This window comes from Haemorhous mexicanus, chromosome 5, assembly GCF_027477595.1.
Source record: "Haemorhous mexicanus isolate bHaeMex1 chromosome 5, bHaeMex1.pri, whole genome shotgun sequence".
Lineage (NCBI taxonomy): Eukaryota > Metazoa > Chordata > Aves > Passeriformes > Fringillidae > Haemorhous > Haemorhous mexicanus.
The window spans coordinates 2,717,355-2,732,130 of NC_082345.1; the positions used below are offsets into that span (position 1 = coordinate 2,717,355).

Below are 14,776 nucleotides of genomic sequence, written 5' to 3' on the forward strand. Positions count from 1 at the left end.
GAACAGCACTATCACTGCTTTGAGCTGAAATTAGTTATCCCAGGAAGGCTGTTTGAAGATTAATGTTTTCACAGTGCTCTGCAAATGCAAGGACTCACTGGTTACACATTCTGATAAAAATACTCACGAGGTTCCTCATGTGTTTCAGCATTATTGTCAGGCAGGTGTTCTCATGGGATATGACCAGTTGTACTCCAGGCTTCTCACCAGCTGACTGAGGACCTAAAAAAGGCCAGACAGCTTGATTTTTTAGTTAACAGCTCAGAGGAAATGTATCTGTAAAATACTGAAGTTAGCTAACATATAAAAACCTGCTGTGTGCTTAAATCAGGGGTGAAATTAGAAAACATGAGTGTGATGGAAGAAAGTGCTCCCTTTCTTTCCTGTTTGGTGACTGCCAGGGAGATTTTCTGTTTACTAATTGCCATCAATCTGAAATTCAGTGGGAAATTTATGCTTGAGTGACAAATAATTGGGGCAGTTTTTTGGCAGTTGCTGATGACACTATTCACTATTGTTGCAGTTCTGTCTGCTTAAAAACACTGTAATTTTTTGTTTTTTTCTAGTTCCCAAGAGAAAGAAAAAAAAAAAAAGGAAAAAAAAGGGAAAAAAGAGGAAGTTTCCTGATCAGTTCCAAACCAAGTTAGAGAAACATTAGGTATAAATTCTCCCTTTCTCATTCTGTACTTTATGTGTTCCAGGCTGGTTTTCATGCAACCCATTGCTTTCATAGATTTTTCTACTAAGATGCACTTCAGAAGCCTGCTATAATTCCCACTGAAAAAAAGCCATTTTTCATTTTCTAAGCAAGAAGAATCAGTCTCATATTGTGGAAGAAATGACTAAGCAAATCCTGTTCCATCTTTCTGCTGGAGGCACTGAGCCAGCTGCCTTCAGTGCCAAAAAGGTGTGTCCTTGACTCTGGGTCAGTAATGTGGTTTACCTGCCCTGCAGAGGCAGCAGGGAGGCACAGCAGAGAAAAGATGCCTTTTACCACTGCAAATCAGCTAATGGTGAGCACAGCCTCTGCTCAAGATCTGCCTGACCTCCTTATTTTTGCAGTGTTTCACCTGAGCAGGGGCTGAGGAGCTGGGCTTGAGACATTTTTTCACCACCTGGTCACCAAGGACAGCGCGGACACTGCCTGGGTGAAGTTGCCTGGTTTTACTCACCAAATAGGGCAACATTTAATTAAACTAAAGCTGTATTACACCCACTAATTTACCTGAAAAAGCAAGAGCTCAGTCCTGCTAAGCTTACAGCACAATGAGGATGTCTCATGAGCTGGGCTCTGCTCTCCCACCTCTCCTTTAGACCTGAGCTGGAGACCTCAGCCAGAGAAATCCTGCTCTCCTTCCTGCACCTTGGGATCTGCCACTGACACTCCAGCCCTGAAGCCACTGCAGGGTGACACAACAAGACCAGACAGGACAATAGAGTGGTGATTAATTCTTTGAATAGAAACACATCTTGTGAGGAGCAGAGGCAGTGGGAAAGGATGATGGGAATGTGAGAGCAGCCATCACTCACAGTCACGCCACAGGAGGCTTTTGGGAGTACCAGGACTGCTCCCCTGGGTAGCAGGAGGGTTCCCTTGTGTCTCTTTCAGCCTCAGCAGAGACCTGGCTGATGCCTCAGGTTTAGCTTTTATATTTTTCACATTCTGTGCTGCTTTAGTGTGTGGGTCTGAGCTTCACATCAGGGGATGGTGAGCTCTGGGCACAGAGCAGGGAGACAAAACAATTCCTGCTCCAGCTGGGCACCAAGGACAAATGAGCCCAATCTCAGCCCAGGAGCACAAACCCCGTGGGCTGGAGAGAGAAAAACAAGCAGGGTGGGAGTGCCTGGGCTAAAGCTGGGCTGGGACAATGAACTGCAAGGTGCAAATGGAGCAGAGCTGATCCCAGGGAGAGACCCCGTGCCCGGCCGTGCATTTTGGGGCCATTTTGGGTCATCTTGGGTTCATTTGGGACCATTTTGGTTCATCTTGGGTTCATTTTGGGACCATTTTGGGTCATCTTGGGTTCATTTTGGGGCCATTTTGGGTCATCTTGGGTGCAGCCCTGGCTGGGCTCTGGTGCTGCCCAAGGTGCATCCATGGAGGAGATCCTTGGAATCAATCCCTGCTTTATTCTGTAACTCTGTCCAGCCTCTTCAGAAGGGATCATGGGCACTCCCTGTCTCACTCTTGCCCTCTCCTCCCCACATGTCCCCAGAGCTCTCACTGCCAGGGGGGTGGGAGCCAGAAATCCAATTTCTTCTGCTCAGCCTCTCTGTTGCTCAGCAGAGGAGGAGGCACAGGGGTTGTTATAATGGACAAGCCACGTTGGGTGTGTTTTTCTGAAGAAACCAAATGTGTAAGCTCTGGAGCAAGCAGAGCCTGAAAGAACTGCTCAGCAGACCCAGTGCCAGTGGGGCCTCGTGCTGCTGACAGCCAGAGAGGCAGTGTAATTGCCATTTATCCTGAGGAAGGGAGCTCAGATGAATTAGAAATAACACAGTGTGTACATGCAACTGCCATAATGTAATTGTACCAACGCTGCTGAGTTTATGAGGCTAGGAGTGGAATTTCAGAATATGAATCCATCTCCAATTTCTCCCCTTTAGAGACTACAGAAATACATTTTTAATCACATCCTAACTAGAGAAGGGCCTGAAACACTCCTGAAAAATTGAAATCTCAGGAAGGAATCACTAAGCTGGGACTTAGAGGACTGAGTAGCTGTTCTTCATTTGTTATTCTCCCTTATGAACCTTGACAAATCACTTGGCAAGACTGTGCCTTATTTCATTTCTTGTGTTATGAAAATAGGAACAGGGAGGGACAAGGGATGAAAACTCCAGACAATGCTGAGTCTTTTCCAGGTTAAGAAGAAGCCCATAAAATTAAATTCCTCCTTTTTTTTTTTTTTTTTTTTTCATGCAAAGCCACTTTACCATTTTCTTTTTCTTAATCTGTGAGTCCTTTTGTCTTGAATTTGCAAGAGGAGATGTGGAATTCAGGACTATTACACACAGTGTCACACAAGGGCAGCTGTGTTTTAACATAAGGGCACAATTCACTTGTGGGGCTCTGTTAATTTTGGGAATTGCAGTGAGTCACCACCAGTGGTTTAGCAAGAACAACAATTTCAGAGGCTAAATTACATCATCAGAATCCAGCTGATCACCATGCCTTCCCTTTCTTACAGCACTGCAGTGCCTTTGTTTTTCATTAGTTTTTACAGTGGGAGTTGATTTTTATTTTTTCTTTGAAAGTAAGAAATGTAAATAAGTTTCTAACAAAAAAAAAACCTCAAAACAACCAAACAAAAAATCACCAAAAAACCCCAAAACCACCCCAAAATAAACCAAAATGAAAGGAAAAATGCATTTCTAATTGAATATGCAAAATGAAGTCTGAAACACACACACTATGGGCACAATTATTACTAAAATATTTTCTCTTACTATGAGATAAATTGAGTACTAATGGGAAAAAAATAAAAGGAAGGAAAATAAAAAATAACAAAGCGTGGGAAATCTGTTAAACATTGAAGAGACCACTACTGCTTATATTTCAGAGTAAACTCCAGCTACTGGTAGCTATGCTCAGCTGATATCTTTTTGGTTTTCCCACTCAGTGCTAGATCATATTCTCCTTGAAGTCCAGGTGATTTTAGCTTCAAATGATAATAAAAGACACATGGAATAATTACTCCCAATCTAGCCAGCTTGGGCAGATGGACTTGAGCTCAGCCCTGCAGTTTTGGGAAGTGCCATGCTCTACTTGCAGCCCGTTTTGGAAGGACCAGGTGCTGGTCTGGTACAGGTAAAGGACTGAGTTCCACTGACTACAGCTGAAGCTAAAGGTCCCTCCAGGGATCAATTCCTGACTCTCTGGTGTTGATGCAAAAGCTGTCAAATACCAAATGAGGGCCCTGGAGCATTTGGAGTTTTCTCCTTCCTGATTTGTGTTCCCAGTGTTCCCAGGGGCAGTCAGCCACCAGCCCTACTACAGAAAATCCCAAACCCTGCCAGTTTAGGACCTCTTACTGAGGAACATAAACATGAGAAATCTGTGGGTCCTTTTGTCTTTCAAATGAAGAAATAAAGGCAATTAGCATTCAGATTTCTACTGGGGGTGAAATGATCCTCCCAGTACTCAAGCATGCAGTTCCTTGTTTTATCAAGATGGTCTTTGTTTTATCTAGATGGTCTCTTTGTTTTATCTAGATGATCTTTGTTCTAGGTAGATGGTCTTTTCTGCCATGCTGGAGAAGAGCCAGCTCCATATCCCATTATTTGTGCAATGTTTTCCTCAGCAGCAGTTTAAAACAAGCTCTGCATTACACTGTGCTCAAGGTTTGAGGAACAGAAACAGAGAGGATGATGCTACTGACAAAATCAAGAGGGAAACTGTAACTTCATAGTACACTGCATTTCCCAAGTGGGCTGCAAAGCAATGTTAATTAAACTAATTAACAAAGTGTCAGTGCACTGCCATTGGGAGCTCAGTGTTGTTCTGTATTCTGCACCCTCAGATTTCTCTTAGACCTTCTTGGTGACAGCCTGTTTGACATCTGGCATCAAAGAGAACTGGAACCTGTTTGGTTTTCCAGGGCTGGGGTTGAACACCCCAAACCAACAATCTGCTTTAGTTACAGCCTCCAAAGTCCCTGCCTTCACACGTCAGTCAGCCCTAAATTCACCAGCTGGCCCAGGGCTTCAGTCCTCCAAGGCAGCCAGAGGTGCTCATGGGTGGATGTGACTAAACCAGGAGGACAACTTGTGGCAAAAGCTTTTCAAGAGTGAACAACTCTTTCAAGAGTGAGCAACTTCAGAAGATCAAAGCACTGTGTGACGTGAGCAAGAGAGCCTTTTTCTCCTCAGGGACTATCCATGAGGACTGTGGCTCTGCATGGAGGGAAATGCCATGCTACAATGTCCCTGGATGTCCCTTTACAAGGACACAGAACCTGTTCTTCTGCTGCACCTCAAGGCTAGAGGCTCAGAAAAACACAGGGAGCACTAATTAAACATGCCAGAGCTGGGGCTGGGCTGGACAGTGTTCCAGCCCAGAGCAGAACCAAAACTCTCTGAATGATTAATATTTTCAGGAGATACAAACTCAAGAGAAGAAAAAGAAACAAGTTGGATATTAAAATGTTTTTTGTAGAACTTCCTTCCTTCCTTCCTTCCTTCCTTCCTTCCTTCCTTCCCTCCCTCCCTCCCTCCTTCCTTCCTGTTTTCAAAGTGCTTTTATAAAAGTCTGATTGTGAAATCATTCCTGATATCTGCTCTTACTGCCTTGTAGTGAGCTTGGTATAATGAAACGCTGACAATGTTCAGGATAATTCAGAATTCACCCCACTGGAAATACTGATTCAGTATTCATGTCAAGTAAATTTAACACTGATTTCTAATCTCTCTATTGCTGGGAGCAGAGTACAAATTCATAAATTTTAATTTTTATTTTACTTTAGTAAGTATAATTACCTACAACATTTATAAATTATAGCAGTGTAAGAGAAAGATGCTGGTTTGATCAAAATTCATAACCTGATCCTATTGGGCATTAATCTTATTTTATATTGATCCTAACCAAGAGAGAGATGATTTCTTTTGCTTGAGAGAGAAGCTACCAGACCCATGGAAAGCTCCAGCCCATATTAAACTTGAGTTATTTTTCAAAAGAGACAAATATTACGACCCCTATAACCTCAGAAAGGAATGAAATTTGTGGGGGAAAAAAAATCTATGCTTTTATTCATGCTTTTATTCATGGCAACCACCTCTTTCCTGCAGGCTCAGTGAATTTAATTCCTCCCCAGACTGACTATGGCATTCCTGCAGAGTCCACCTCCAAATCAAGAGCATTTCTGGGCACCCTCAGCCAGCAAGAACCTCTGGGGCCACTTTCCTCCTCCCAGCAACTCCTTGTTTTCTACCTGGCACCTTGGCATGACCAGACACCTCCTCCTGCCTTAGCTGGACTTGTGTCTCCTCTGGATGCCACCTGTGTGCAGAATGCCATGGAACAAAGATCTCAGTGAGCTCTCTGGGGAGTGCCAGCAGCCTGACTCCAAAGGTGAGGTGAAGAATAGAGAAAAATAAAAATAGAAATATGTGTTTGAATAGATTTCACAGGTGGGCAATCAGCACATGCATGGCAGCTCTGCCCCCACAAATGGTGCAGTACCCAGAGCAACCCAGCCCACAATTCCCTATTTTTACAGTGTCTAAATTCATTGTTTGGACCTCATGTGCATTGCTGGTTTATTAGTAAATGATAGTGATCAATTTTCTAGGCTAAAGAGAGCCCCTTTTGTTGGTGGTTTGGGTTTTGTTTGCTTACCCTTGTTACACAAAGGTTTTGCCCTAAGTCTAGAAGTGAAGTATCCAAACTTTAAAAGGCAGAGTTCTTGCACAGGAAAAAAATCCAATCCCCCTGTAACCTCACTGCTGGAGGCCAGAGACCCACTCCTCTTCCCCAGCCATGCTGTGACCCTCACCAGCACCAACCACACAGTGAGGAACTGACTGGGCTACCTGGCACACAGCTCTCATCAAACACCCACTAAACACACTCTTGCCTCTGTTTCTTCATTCTTGCCTCTGTTTCTTCATTCTCTTCCTTGATTTTTTTCCACTGACAACAAAAATAGATGGCTCATCTGTGGTATTTTCAGGGTTCCCCGTGGCAGGAAGGAAAAGATGAATCTGACTCCATGTTTATAGAAGGCTAATTTATTATGTTACTATATTAAAGAATGCTATACTAAACTACACTAAAGAATAGAGAAAGGATACTTACAGAAGGTTTAACAAGATAATAATGAAAATCTCATGACTCTCCAGAATCCTGACACAGCTGGCTGTGATTGGTCATTAAGTCAAAATAATTCACATGTTGGATAAACAATCTCCAACCACATTCCAAAGCAGCAAAACACAGGAGAAGCAAAGGAGATAATTATTGTTTTCATTTCTCTCCAAGGCTTCTCAGCTTCCCAGGAGAAGAAATCCTGGCAAAGGGATTTTTCCAGAAAATATGACAGTGACAGCTCCTCCTGCAGACTACACTGGCTCAGGACACTGCTGTAAGAATTATGATGTTGCAGGTTATTTCTCAATTTTATTAGAGATTCAGTTCGTGATTTTGCATAAAACTTTTACACCCAGATTCTCTGTAAGAATTAGGCAGCTGAATATTAGTGACAAAACAAACTTATTCTGGGGCTTTAACTGCTTTGTGCTTCAGCTCCCTCTGGCATCTGTATCTTTGCCAAAGACACCTACAGAGAGATGCAGTCCATGGACCCAGATTACATGTTCCTAGCATCTTTACATGATCTCCTTGATCCTTTGTAAAAGTTAGAGCAACCATTAGTAATTTTCAATAGTCATAATGGGTTTCATATGATAATGGCATTCCCTAATCAATTAAACTCCACACAGGGGGAATCTTCCAAGGGCTCAGAAGCCAGAATGGGATTTATTTTGTTCTGATGGATTAAAAAAAAACTGGTCCCAGCAAAAGAGATAATGAAACCTCTGTCTGCAGAGGGATTAAATTAACTTAATGGACATGCAAACTAAATATGCAGAGATACAATCCTTTCTGAAATGTGGAAAACTGATGATCTTGGAAACCATCCTATCACTTGGAGCACATAACAACCAGCTGAATTGTTGTGGTGCAGAGTGCAGCTGCAGACTCCTTTATGAGCTTTTATTTTGCCTAAAAACTGAGCACAGAAGATTATTATCAGTGCAGAACTAAGGCAGTGGAAGACAATAAACATTCAGAGTTTACTTTTTATGGTTTATGCTTTGGCTCTTAATGATGTAATGTCAGAAATTAGATTAGGTGCGGGACAGAAGAGGGAAATGGGTTAAGTATTTAGATAGGCTAAGAGAACAGTACAGCATCTCATTTAGGCAGAAGTGAATTACCACAGTCATTAATAATGTATGCCTAAGCATTAACATAATGTTCTGTTATTTACTTGCTCCACTCATTGTGAAAATTACTTTAGAAGTCACCCCTGATTTCCTTCGCTTGTGCAAGCACACATTGTGCTTTGTTGTGACTCACATCCCTTCCTCCAAAATCTTTGAATATTTTGTTTTGTAAAACAAGAAACTTGCCACGTTTGTGTAAAAGAACTTCTGCTTTGCATATAAGCATGTTTATTCAAAAAGAAATGAAGCAAGGCTGAAAGGAATTTGAGAAAGAGAAAGAAATCTGCAGGTGACGTCAGTAACAAATTTTCAAAGACCTTGAGAAATCAGGAATTCTTTGTTGGTATCCTTACATCCTAAAAAACCCCAAACCATCTAAAAACTTCAGACTTACCTTTGCATGAAGCTATCAGGGATTATAATTTTTTAGAAAAGAAATAAGATTGGTAATCCACATACCTAAGGTCAAAGATGATGAGTGTTCTGCCAAGGTATTTTTGGACCAGTTGAGGAAGAAGCTGAGTACCAGCTCATTCTGAAAGAGAATACAAACACTGTAGGTAATATCATATGTCACACTCTGGTCCTTGCATCATTCCCCCCCAAGCAGCTCACTGATCATTTTTAATGCACATATCAGAGTTAGCAATAAAAAGCAGCTTCCCCTTTTGATCATGAGCTAGGAACCCAGGAGTGACTTCTGCTGTGGCACTGGGAGGATGATGAAGGTGTCCTTTAGCACCCTCAGGGATGCTGCTTTGGTGCCTACCTGGCCCCTTTCTGTTAGCACACTTCAGAGCTGTGGGGCCACAGATCTGTGTATGTACCAATCACAAACAGGACAGGACTGCTGGGAACGTGCCTTGAGCTGTTTGATTTTCCAGCATCACTCTCATTCCATGGCTATGACAATGGGAAGGTGCCAGCAGCTCACATCTCAGGCAGCAGACCAAGAACTCAATGTTACAACTCACTTTATAACTTTTTTGGCCAATCACACAAAGCCAAAGCACACTGACAGTGGTTCCATCCAACCACTATAAGCACAGGTACCTTTGGTTAAACAATGCTTATTTTGGATATAATACCTGCTTGTGAGCCTTCAAAAACAACACACAGAACTCCATTATTAAGCTTAAAACTTCCTAATATCTCACTAGATACACTTTTCTGCAGCTCAGGGAGTTATTCTAGACAAGCATTAATACACAGACCATTGTTCTATTTGTCCTTACTTTTCTACTTCTTACATAATTTTTCTGCTGACCTATCTCATGGCTACTCCTTAGCTCCAATCACAGCTCTGCTGTCTCTGAGGCTTGCCCCTGATTTTGGATTCCCACACTGATTTTGGATTCCCACACTGTGGGGCCACAGATTTGTGCTTGTGCTCCATCTCCAGTAGCTCAAGATTTGTCTGAGCAGCTGCAAGTGCAGTGAGAGAGCAGCCCACGTGTGAAGCAAAGGCAGGAGAGCATCTCCACTCTGAGCTGTGCAGTCAGCAGGGAACTTGCCCTTGGCACGGGCCTGACCCCAAGTACCTGACCTCGTGTGTGCCTCCCTGAGGCTCAGATATTGTGCAAGCCTCCCTCCCACAGCAGCTTAATGGACACTTGTGCTGAAAAGCTCCATGCACAGTTAAATCCTACCAGAAACCCACAGGGAGTGAAAGGCATGATCGTATTTCACCCTCCTGTTTAAAAGAGTAATCCACCTTATGTACTGCTGTAACTTTTATTTTTATGTACTGACCCGTGCTGCTCTAGTGAACATATATAACAGGTAGTTACCTTCAGCTGGAGAGAATTAAAACAATAAACCAAATCCCCAGATTTCAGTATTTTGCAAGGTAATAAAAACGTGAATTCCTAAATGGGCTCTTATGACTCTGAATCAAAGCTGGACAGTAATTGCATTTTATTGGCTTTTCATAAAGCCATATTTCAGAATGGCCATTCTTTAAGAGGGTTAGAATTGTTACATTCATGCTGATGTTACATGGACTGACACTGTAATGAATGGGTAGGACAAGAGACTTTTCAGATTCCAGCATTAAAATGTCACCATTGTTTTTTTCCAGTCAGTGGAAAATAATGTGTCTCTTATCAGCAAGATGTACTTCAAGTAGTATTTGTGTTCCTTCAGTTTGACAAGATGTAGCATAATTTGTGCAAGGAAAAAAGAAAAGGAGCAGGGTAGTGACAAAAGCAGCTAGTGAGGAGTTAACATGTGGTTACAGCAGACAGAGGAGCAGATGTGTATGTTCAGTGGAGAGATAAGATTTAGAAATCTGGATTTATTTTCACAGTTGCCTTTCATTTTTCACTCTACTGTTTAGAGTTTTTCCTCCCACACTGATATTTTCTTTAAAACAAAAATCAGGGGAAGAAAAAAAAAGAAGAAGAAAAGAAAGAAAAACCAACATAATTGTTTTCCTTGAACTGAATGACAGATCCTGAAGTTATTAGCAGTGGACTGCCAACACACCTGTCTGTACTGAGCACCAGTAATTATTCTCCCATCTGATGAAGACAGCTGACAGGGGAAAGCCCATACACCTGCCACAGCTTCCAGCAGCTTTAAACAGCAGAGTTATTCCCCAGGGGACCTTCACTTGCTTTTTCAGCACAAGTCCCAAGTGTAGGAAATCTCCAGGGTTGAGAGTATATTTTTGGCAGCCCAGCCTTTATTTGACAGCCTGAAAATAAGCAGAGAAACTCAAGTGGCCCTATGACTTCAAAGATCTTGAGAGAAGTAGGCAGGAGGTGGAAATAAAGATGCACAAACTGACTTGAAAGAGAAATAAAAAATTCCACACTGAGCAGTGTGGTGTTTTTTCTGCTTCCTCTCCACCTCCACTTTCTGCAATAAATGGAAATTCAAGACAAATAATACAAAGCAAGAGGTTTGTAAATAGGAGGTGCAGAGATTGTTTCAGGCAATAATTCCAAAATCTCATTCTAATGGAGAGAAGGCTGAAAAAAAAGAAAAAAAAGGACATTTGGTTTAAGTACAAGAGTGTGCGGTTGTGAGGTCCCCAGGACGAGATGAGATGAGAATTTGACTCCAAGTTCTCAGAAGGCTGATTATTATATTATATTGTATTGTATTGTATTATATTGTATTATAATTATATTATATTATAATTATATGATGGGGTCACATTAGCTGGGGTCCAGCTGCTGGAGCACAGAATTAAGCCAAGCTCACTGCTAAACAGAAACAGATCTAGCAGAGCTTTGAGCACATGTAGGAGCTGTTTGAAGGTGCAGAGAGTCCACTTCTAACCCAGCAGTTTTTGTTACACTGAGCTGACTGTGGGTGGCAATCTCAGAGACCCCATGATGGTCCTGGCAGAAAGGAAGGCACTGAGGATGACCAAAGCATTCCCTCACCCTTTTCCCCCCTGGAATTCTTACCTTTGAATCAGCAAATGGAAATTCCCTGAAATGTTGCACACTTAGGAAGTCCTCCTATCATTTGTCTAAGCATCCTCACCTAACAAGACAATAATCTTCAACAGATAATTCAGATTTCTTGCAGGTCACTCAGCACATTATCCCAAACAGGAGCAGACTGGTCTGTGTGGTCAGTCTGGCTAGAACTCACAGACCTTTTTCCAGCCATTTATCTCAAAAGGCACAAACTCCACCTTTCCTTGCCCTAGGATACAACTAAAATAAAATATTTCAGTGGCTCTGGGGGGCTGGCACAGCCCTGCACTACTGCAGCAGGAAAGAATTGTCTGCTGCTCTCCATCAGAGACTAACTAGAAAAGAGTTTGTGAAACACAGCCAGGTTTCAAGCCAGATTTCATTTCAATAGAAAGAAAAGCAGCCTCCCCTCTGCTTCCAGCTTTCTTTTCAGCTGTGCAGGAGTAGATTTGGGGTCAGAGAACACCCATGCTCCTGTTCTACTGTCACAGGATGGAGAATCAGCAGGAAAGAAAGCAACCAGAAAAAGCTGACCTTGGTGCAGCTGTGATAACTTCAGGAAAGGACAGGGGAAGAGAGAGGGCTTTGAACCCTCCCCATTTGGGCTCTGCTGGGTGCCCTGCCACAGGAACAGAGGAGTGGTGGCAGTTCAAGGGACCCACACACCTTGAGAACACTTTGTTCCCTCTCTTTATACCCCCATACAGGCATGTGGGAGATTATTCCTCATCTCTGCAAATCCCAAGGAGCACCAGTGAATAAAACAGAAATGAAATATGGAAAGCTCTTATCAAATTGATTACTTTTACAGTGTAAAACATTATTCACCCTAGAACAATGCTGTGGGCCTGGTTTTTACTGTGTACTTGAAAATGAGTGAACATAATTTACAATCATTCCCATTTACATCCTCTTTAAAGTCCTTTTACAAAGCCTATAAGTCACTATAAAGCTGTTTATAGAACCCATCCACAGCTGAAACACCATCACTGTTTGCTTACCTGCCAAGGTTTATCTTCACCTCCAAAATCCTCTGCTAATTTGGATGCTTAGAAAACCTTTATTGACTCAAACTCCAAAAGAAATTTTTATTTTTTACTGACTAACCTCCTGTGCACCTGCACTTACCATTGTGTTTGACAGTGGGGCCAAAACTAGACTCAGATAATGCAGCCTTGCCTTGATTTTGTGTCCCCAGGTAGTGCACAGCCCTCCACTGATACAGCCATAAAATGAGGAGCCACCAGGGCAGCCCTAATTTATGTGATGAGATTTGGGCTGCAGTCACCATCCAGCCCATCACTCAGCTGGAATTGAGTGAAACAGAAAAATCCAGCAATGGCCAGCAGCTGTCTTTTGTCCCAGACTTGCTTTATGCTTTGAGAACACATATTTTTGTCCTCTCCCATGTTACCAACTCTCAGTTCAGTATTTCTTGGGGCTTCACCTCTTGTTGGTGATATCACTTGGTTGTTTTACCATTTAATGGAGCAAAACTCAAAGATTCTGAAGATTGCTGAGAACTTTGCCCTGCAGATCTAAAAAACTCAATTATTTCAGTGCATGCAGATGATGAGCCAGTCAGCAGTGGTGCAGCTGGCCCATAGCTAAACATTATTTTGCTGTGATCAGAAATACTGAGACACTGGTTTGGGACAACTAGAATGAAATTAGAAAAATATAAAATAAAAAGGTGCCAAAACCTGTTTTTCATCCTAATTGACTCAGTCTGACAATGGAGGTGCATCAACTTCAGCATGTTAGTGATTGATGTAATGAATGCAGCTTGTTCATCAACACAGTCTGGGGAGGGAGTTATAAATAACAGTGCTAACCTGAATTTAATAAAGGACTCCTATTCTAGGCAATTCTTCAATAAAAGTAACTAAGTGAGGCTTATGCTTAAAGCAAACCACAGATTTAAAAAAATGCCTTGAATAGGGATGGACATGAGCACATTGAAGATTTAAACTGGTCCAAGAACAAATATTCCACCAGCTGAGGCTTCTCCATTCACTGGATCTGGCACTAAAATTCAGAGATAGAGGAAGAAAAAGTTTCTGTTCATTAAAGAAGGGCTTGAAGAAACATTTAATTCCATTTGAGCTCCAGTGCAAATAGGAAGGCAGCTGTTTTCCACCTCTCCTCCTTCATTCCAACCATTTAGCAGAAAAGGTCAGTGACATTCTGACTTACTCTCAATTATAATAAAATTTTCATAATCAGAACTTAGTGTGGACTAAAAAGCTTGCACTTAAGGCATGACTGAGGAAGGAATTTGGATGTAATCTGATTCTTTCTTCATTTCCAGGATTTATAATTACTTGATTGGTAGAACCAAGCCTGTGCTCAGTCCTGTGTGGACTGGACTAAATTCTTCAGAGCAGAAAATGGTGCCTAGTCATTTAGGCTAATGTGTTTACAGAGATTACAAGTGCTACAAGGGTATTTTATAATGAAATAAAAGCTCTTTTCCCTATCTCAGACAATACTCCAGCCCACTCTACAGCTACAATAAATTACATCTACAATTCAGCATAAAGAAATGACTGTAGCAAGAAAGTAAAAAGAATCCTGTTCTACAGGCAACTGATCTTCCTAGATTTCTTCACGAATTTATGAGTTAATTATTTATTCCTACATAGTTTTACTATTTCATAGGAATGACAGCTTGATAATGCTTGAAAACTGAAAACTCACTAAATAATTTCAGCCAGGTTCCTTAACATTTCGAGAAAAAGCACAAATTTGACTGAAAATTTGTCATAGACATGAAAAGGGACAAAAGAATTGTGTTTACTTTTATCAAGAAAGCCTCCTAGCTTGGAGGCTCAGGCTAAAGCCAAGATGACACCATGATATTTTTAAAAGAATCATACCCAAGTGAAAAATGAAAGAGAAGGGAATACAAAGGAAATTACCCACCAACTGCTCTCCTTGTTCTAAGTGGGTCAGAACACGTCAGTATTTTCTAAATTTCTCCCACCTCCCAGCAGGAGAAGCATATTGAGGTAAAAATAACCATGCAGTGTTTATAGAGTATCAATAACTTGCAAGGTTATCATCCAGAATTGCAGGTTAGCTGCATGGGGGTAAGCAAGATGATTTCCCACATGCAGCAGCACTTCAGGATGGGAACAATCTGCTCATTCCTCTTGTTATCCCTTGCCCTCCAAGTCCAGCACAGCCCTCACAGGGACAAAATTGCTTTCTTCTCCTCGTGGTTCAGCCCTCCAGGTGTACCAGCCTGGAAAATTCCTCACCCCCAACAGTTCCTAAAGGTTTCATTTCAAAAGCAGAATCCATACACGGTGATATTCATAAATAGATATAGAAATAAATCTTATTCTTGATTAATATAATGCATTCCTAAGCAGCTTTTTGTTTGTGATGCA

The 14,776-nt window shown here is 41.8% G+C and overlaps 1 protein-coding gene across 5 annotated transcripts in view; it reads right to left on the minus strand.

The window, feature by feature from the left end:
• The window catches only part of PIK3C2G (phosphatidylinositol-4-phosphate 3-kinase catalytic subunit type 2 gamma), a 202,567-nt gene that overhangs the window by 24,619 nt on the left and 163,172 nt on the right, over positions 1-14,776 (minus strand). For 4 of the 5 annotated variants that reach the window (XM_059848028.1, XM_059848029.1, XM_059848030.1 and 1 more), the window contains 2 exons: positions 8,407-8,482; positions 128-222 (listed from right to left, as the gene is read on the minus strand). In XM_059848028.1, coding sequence (XP_059704011.1) covers positions 128-222; positions 8,407-8,482 — 171 coding nt within the window. Of the gene's footprint in view, positions 1-127; positions 223-6,655; positions 7,731-8,406; positions 8,483-14,776 lie in introns of those variants that run through there. The other variant, XM_059848031.1, reaches the window with a different exon arrangement.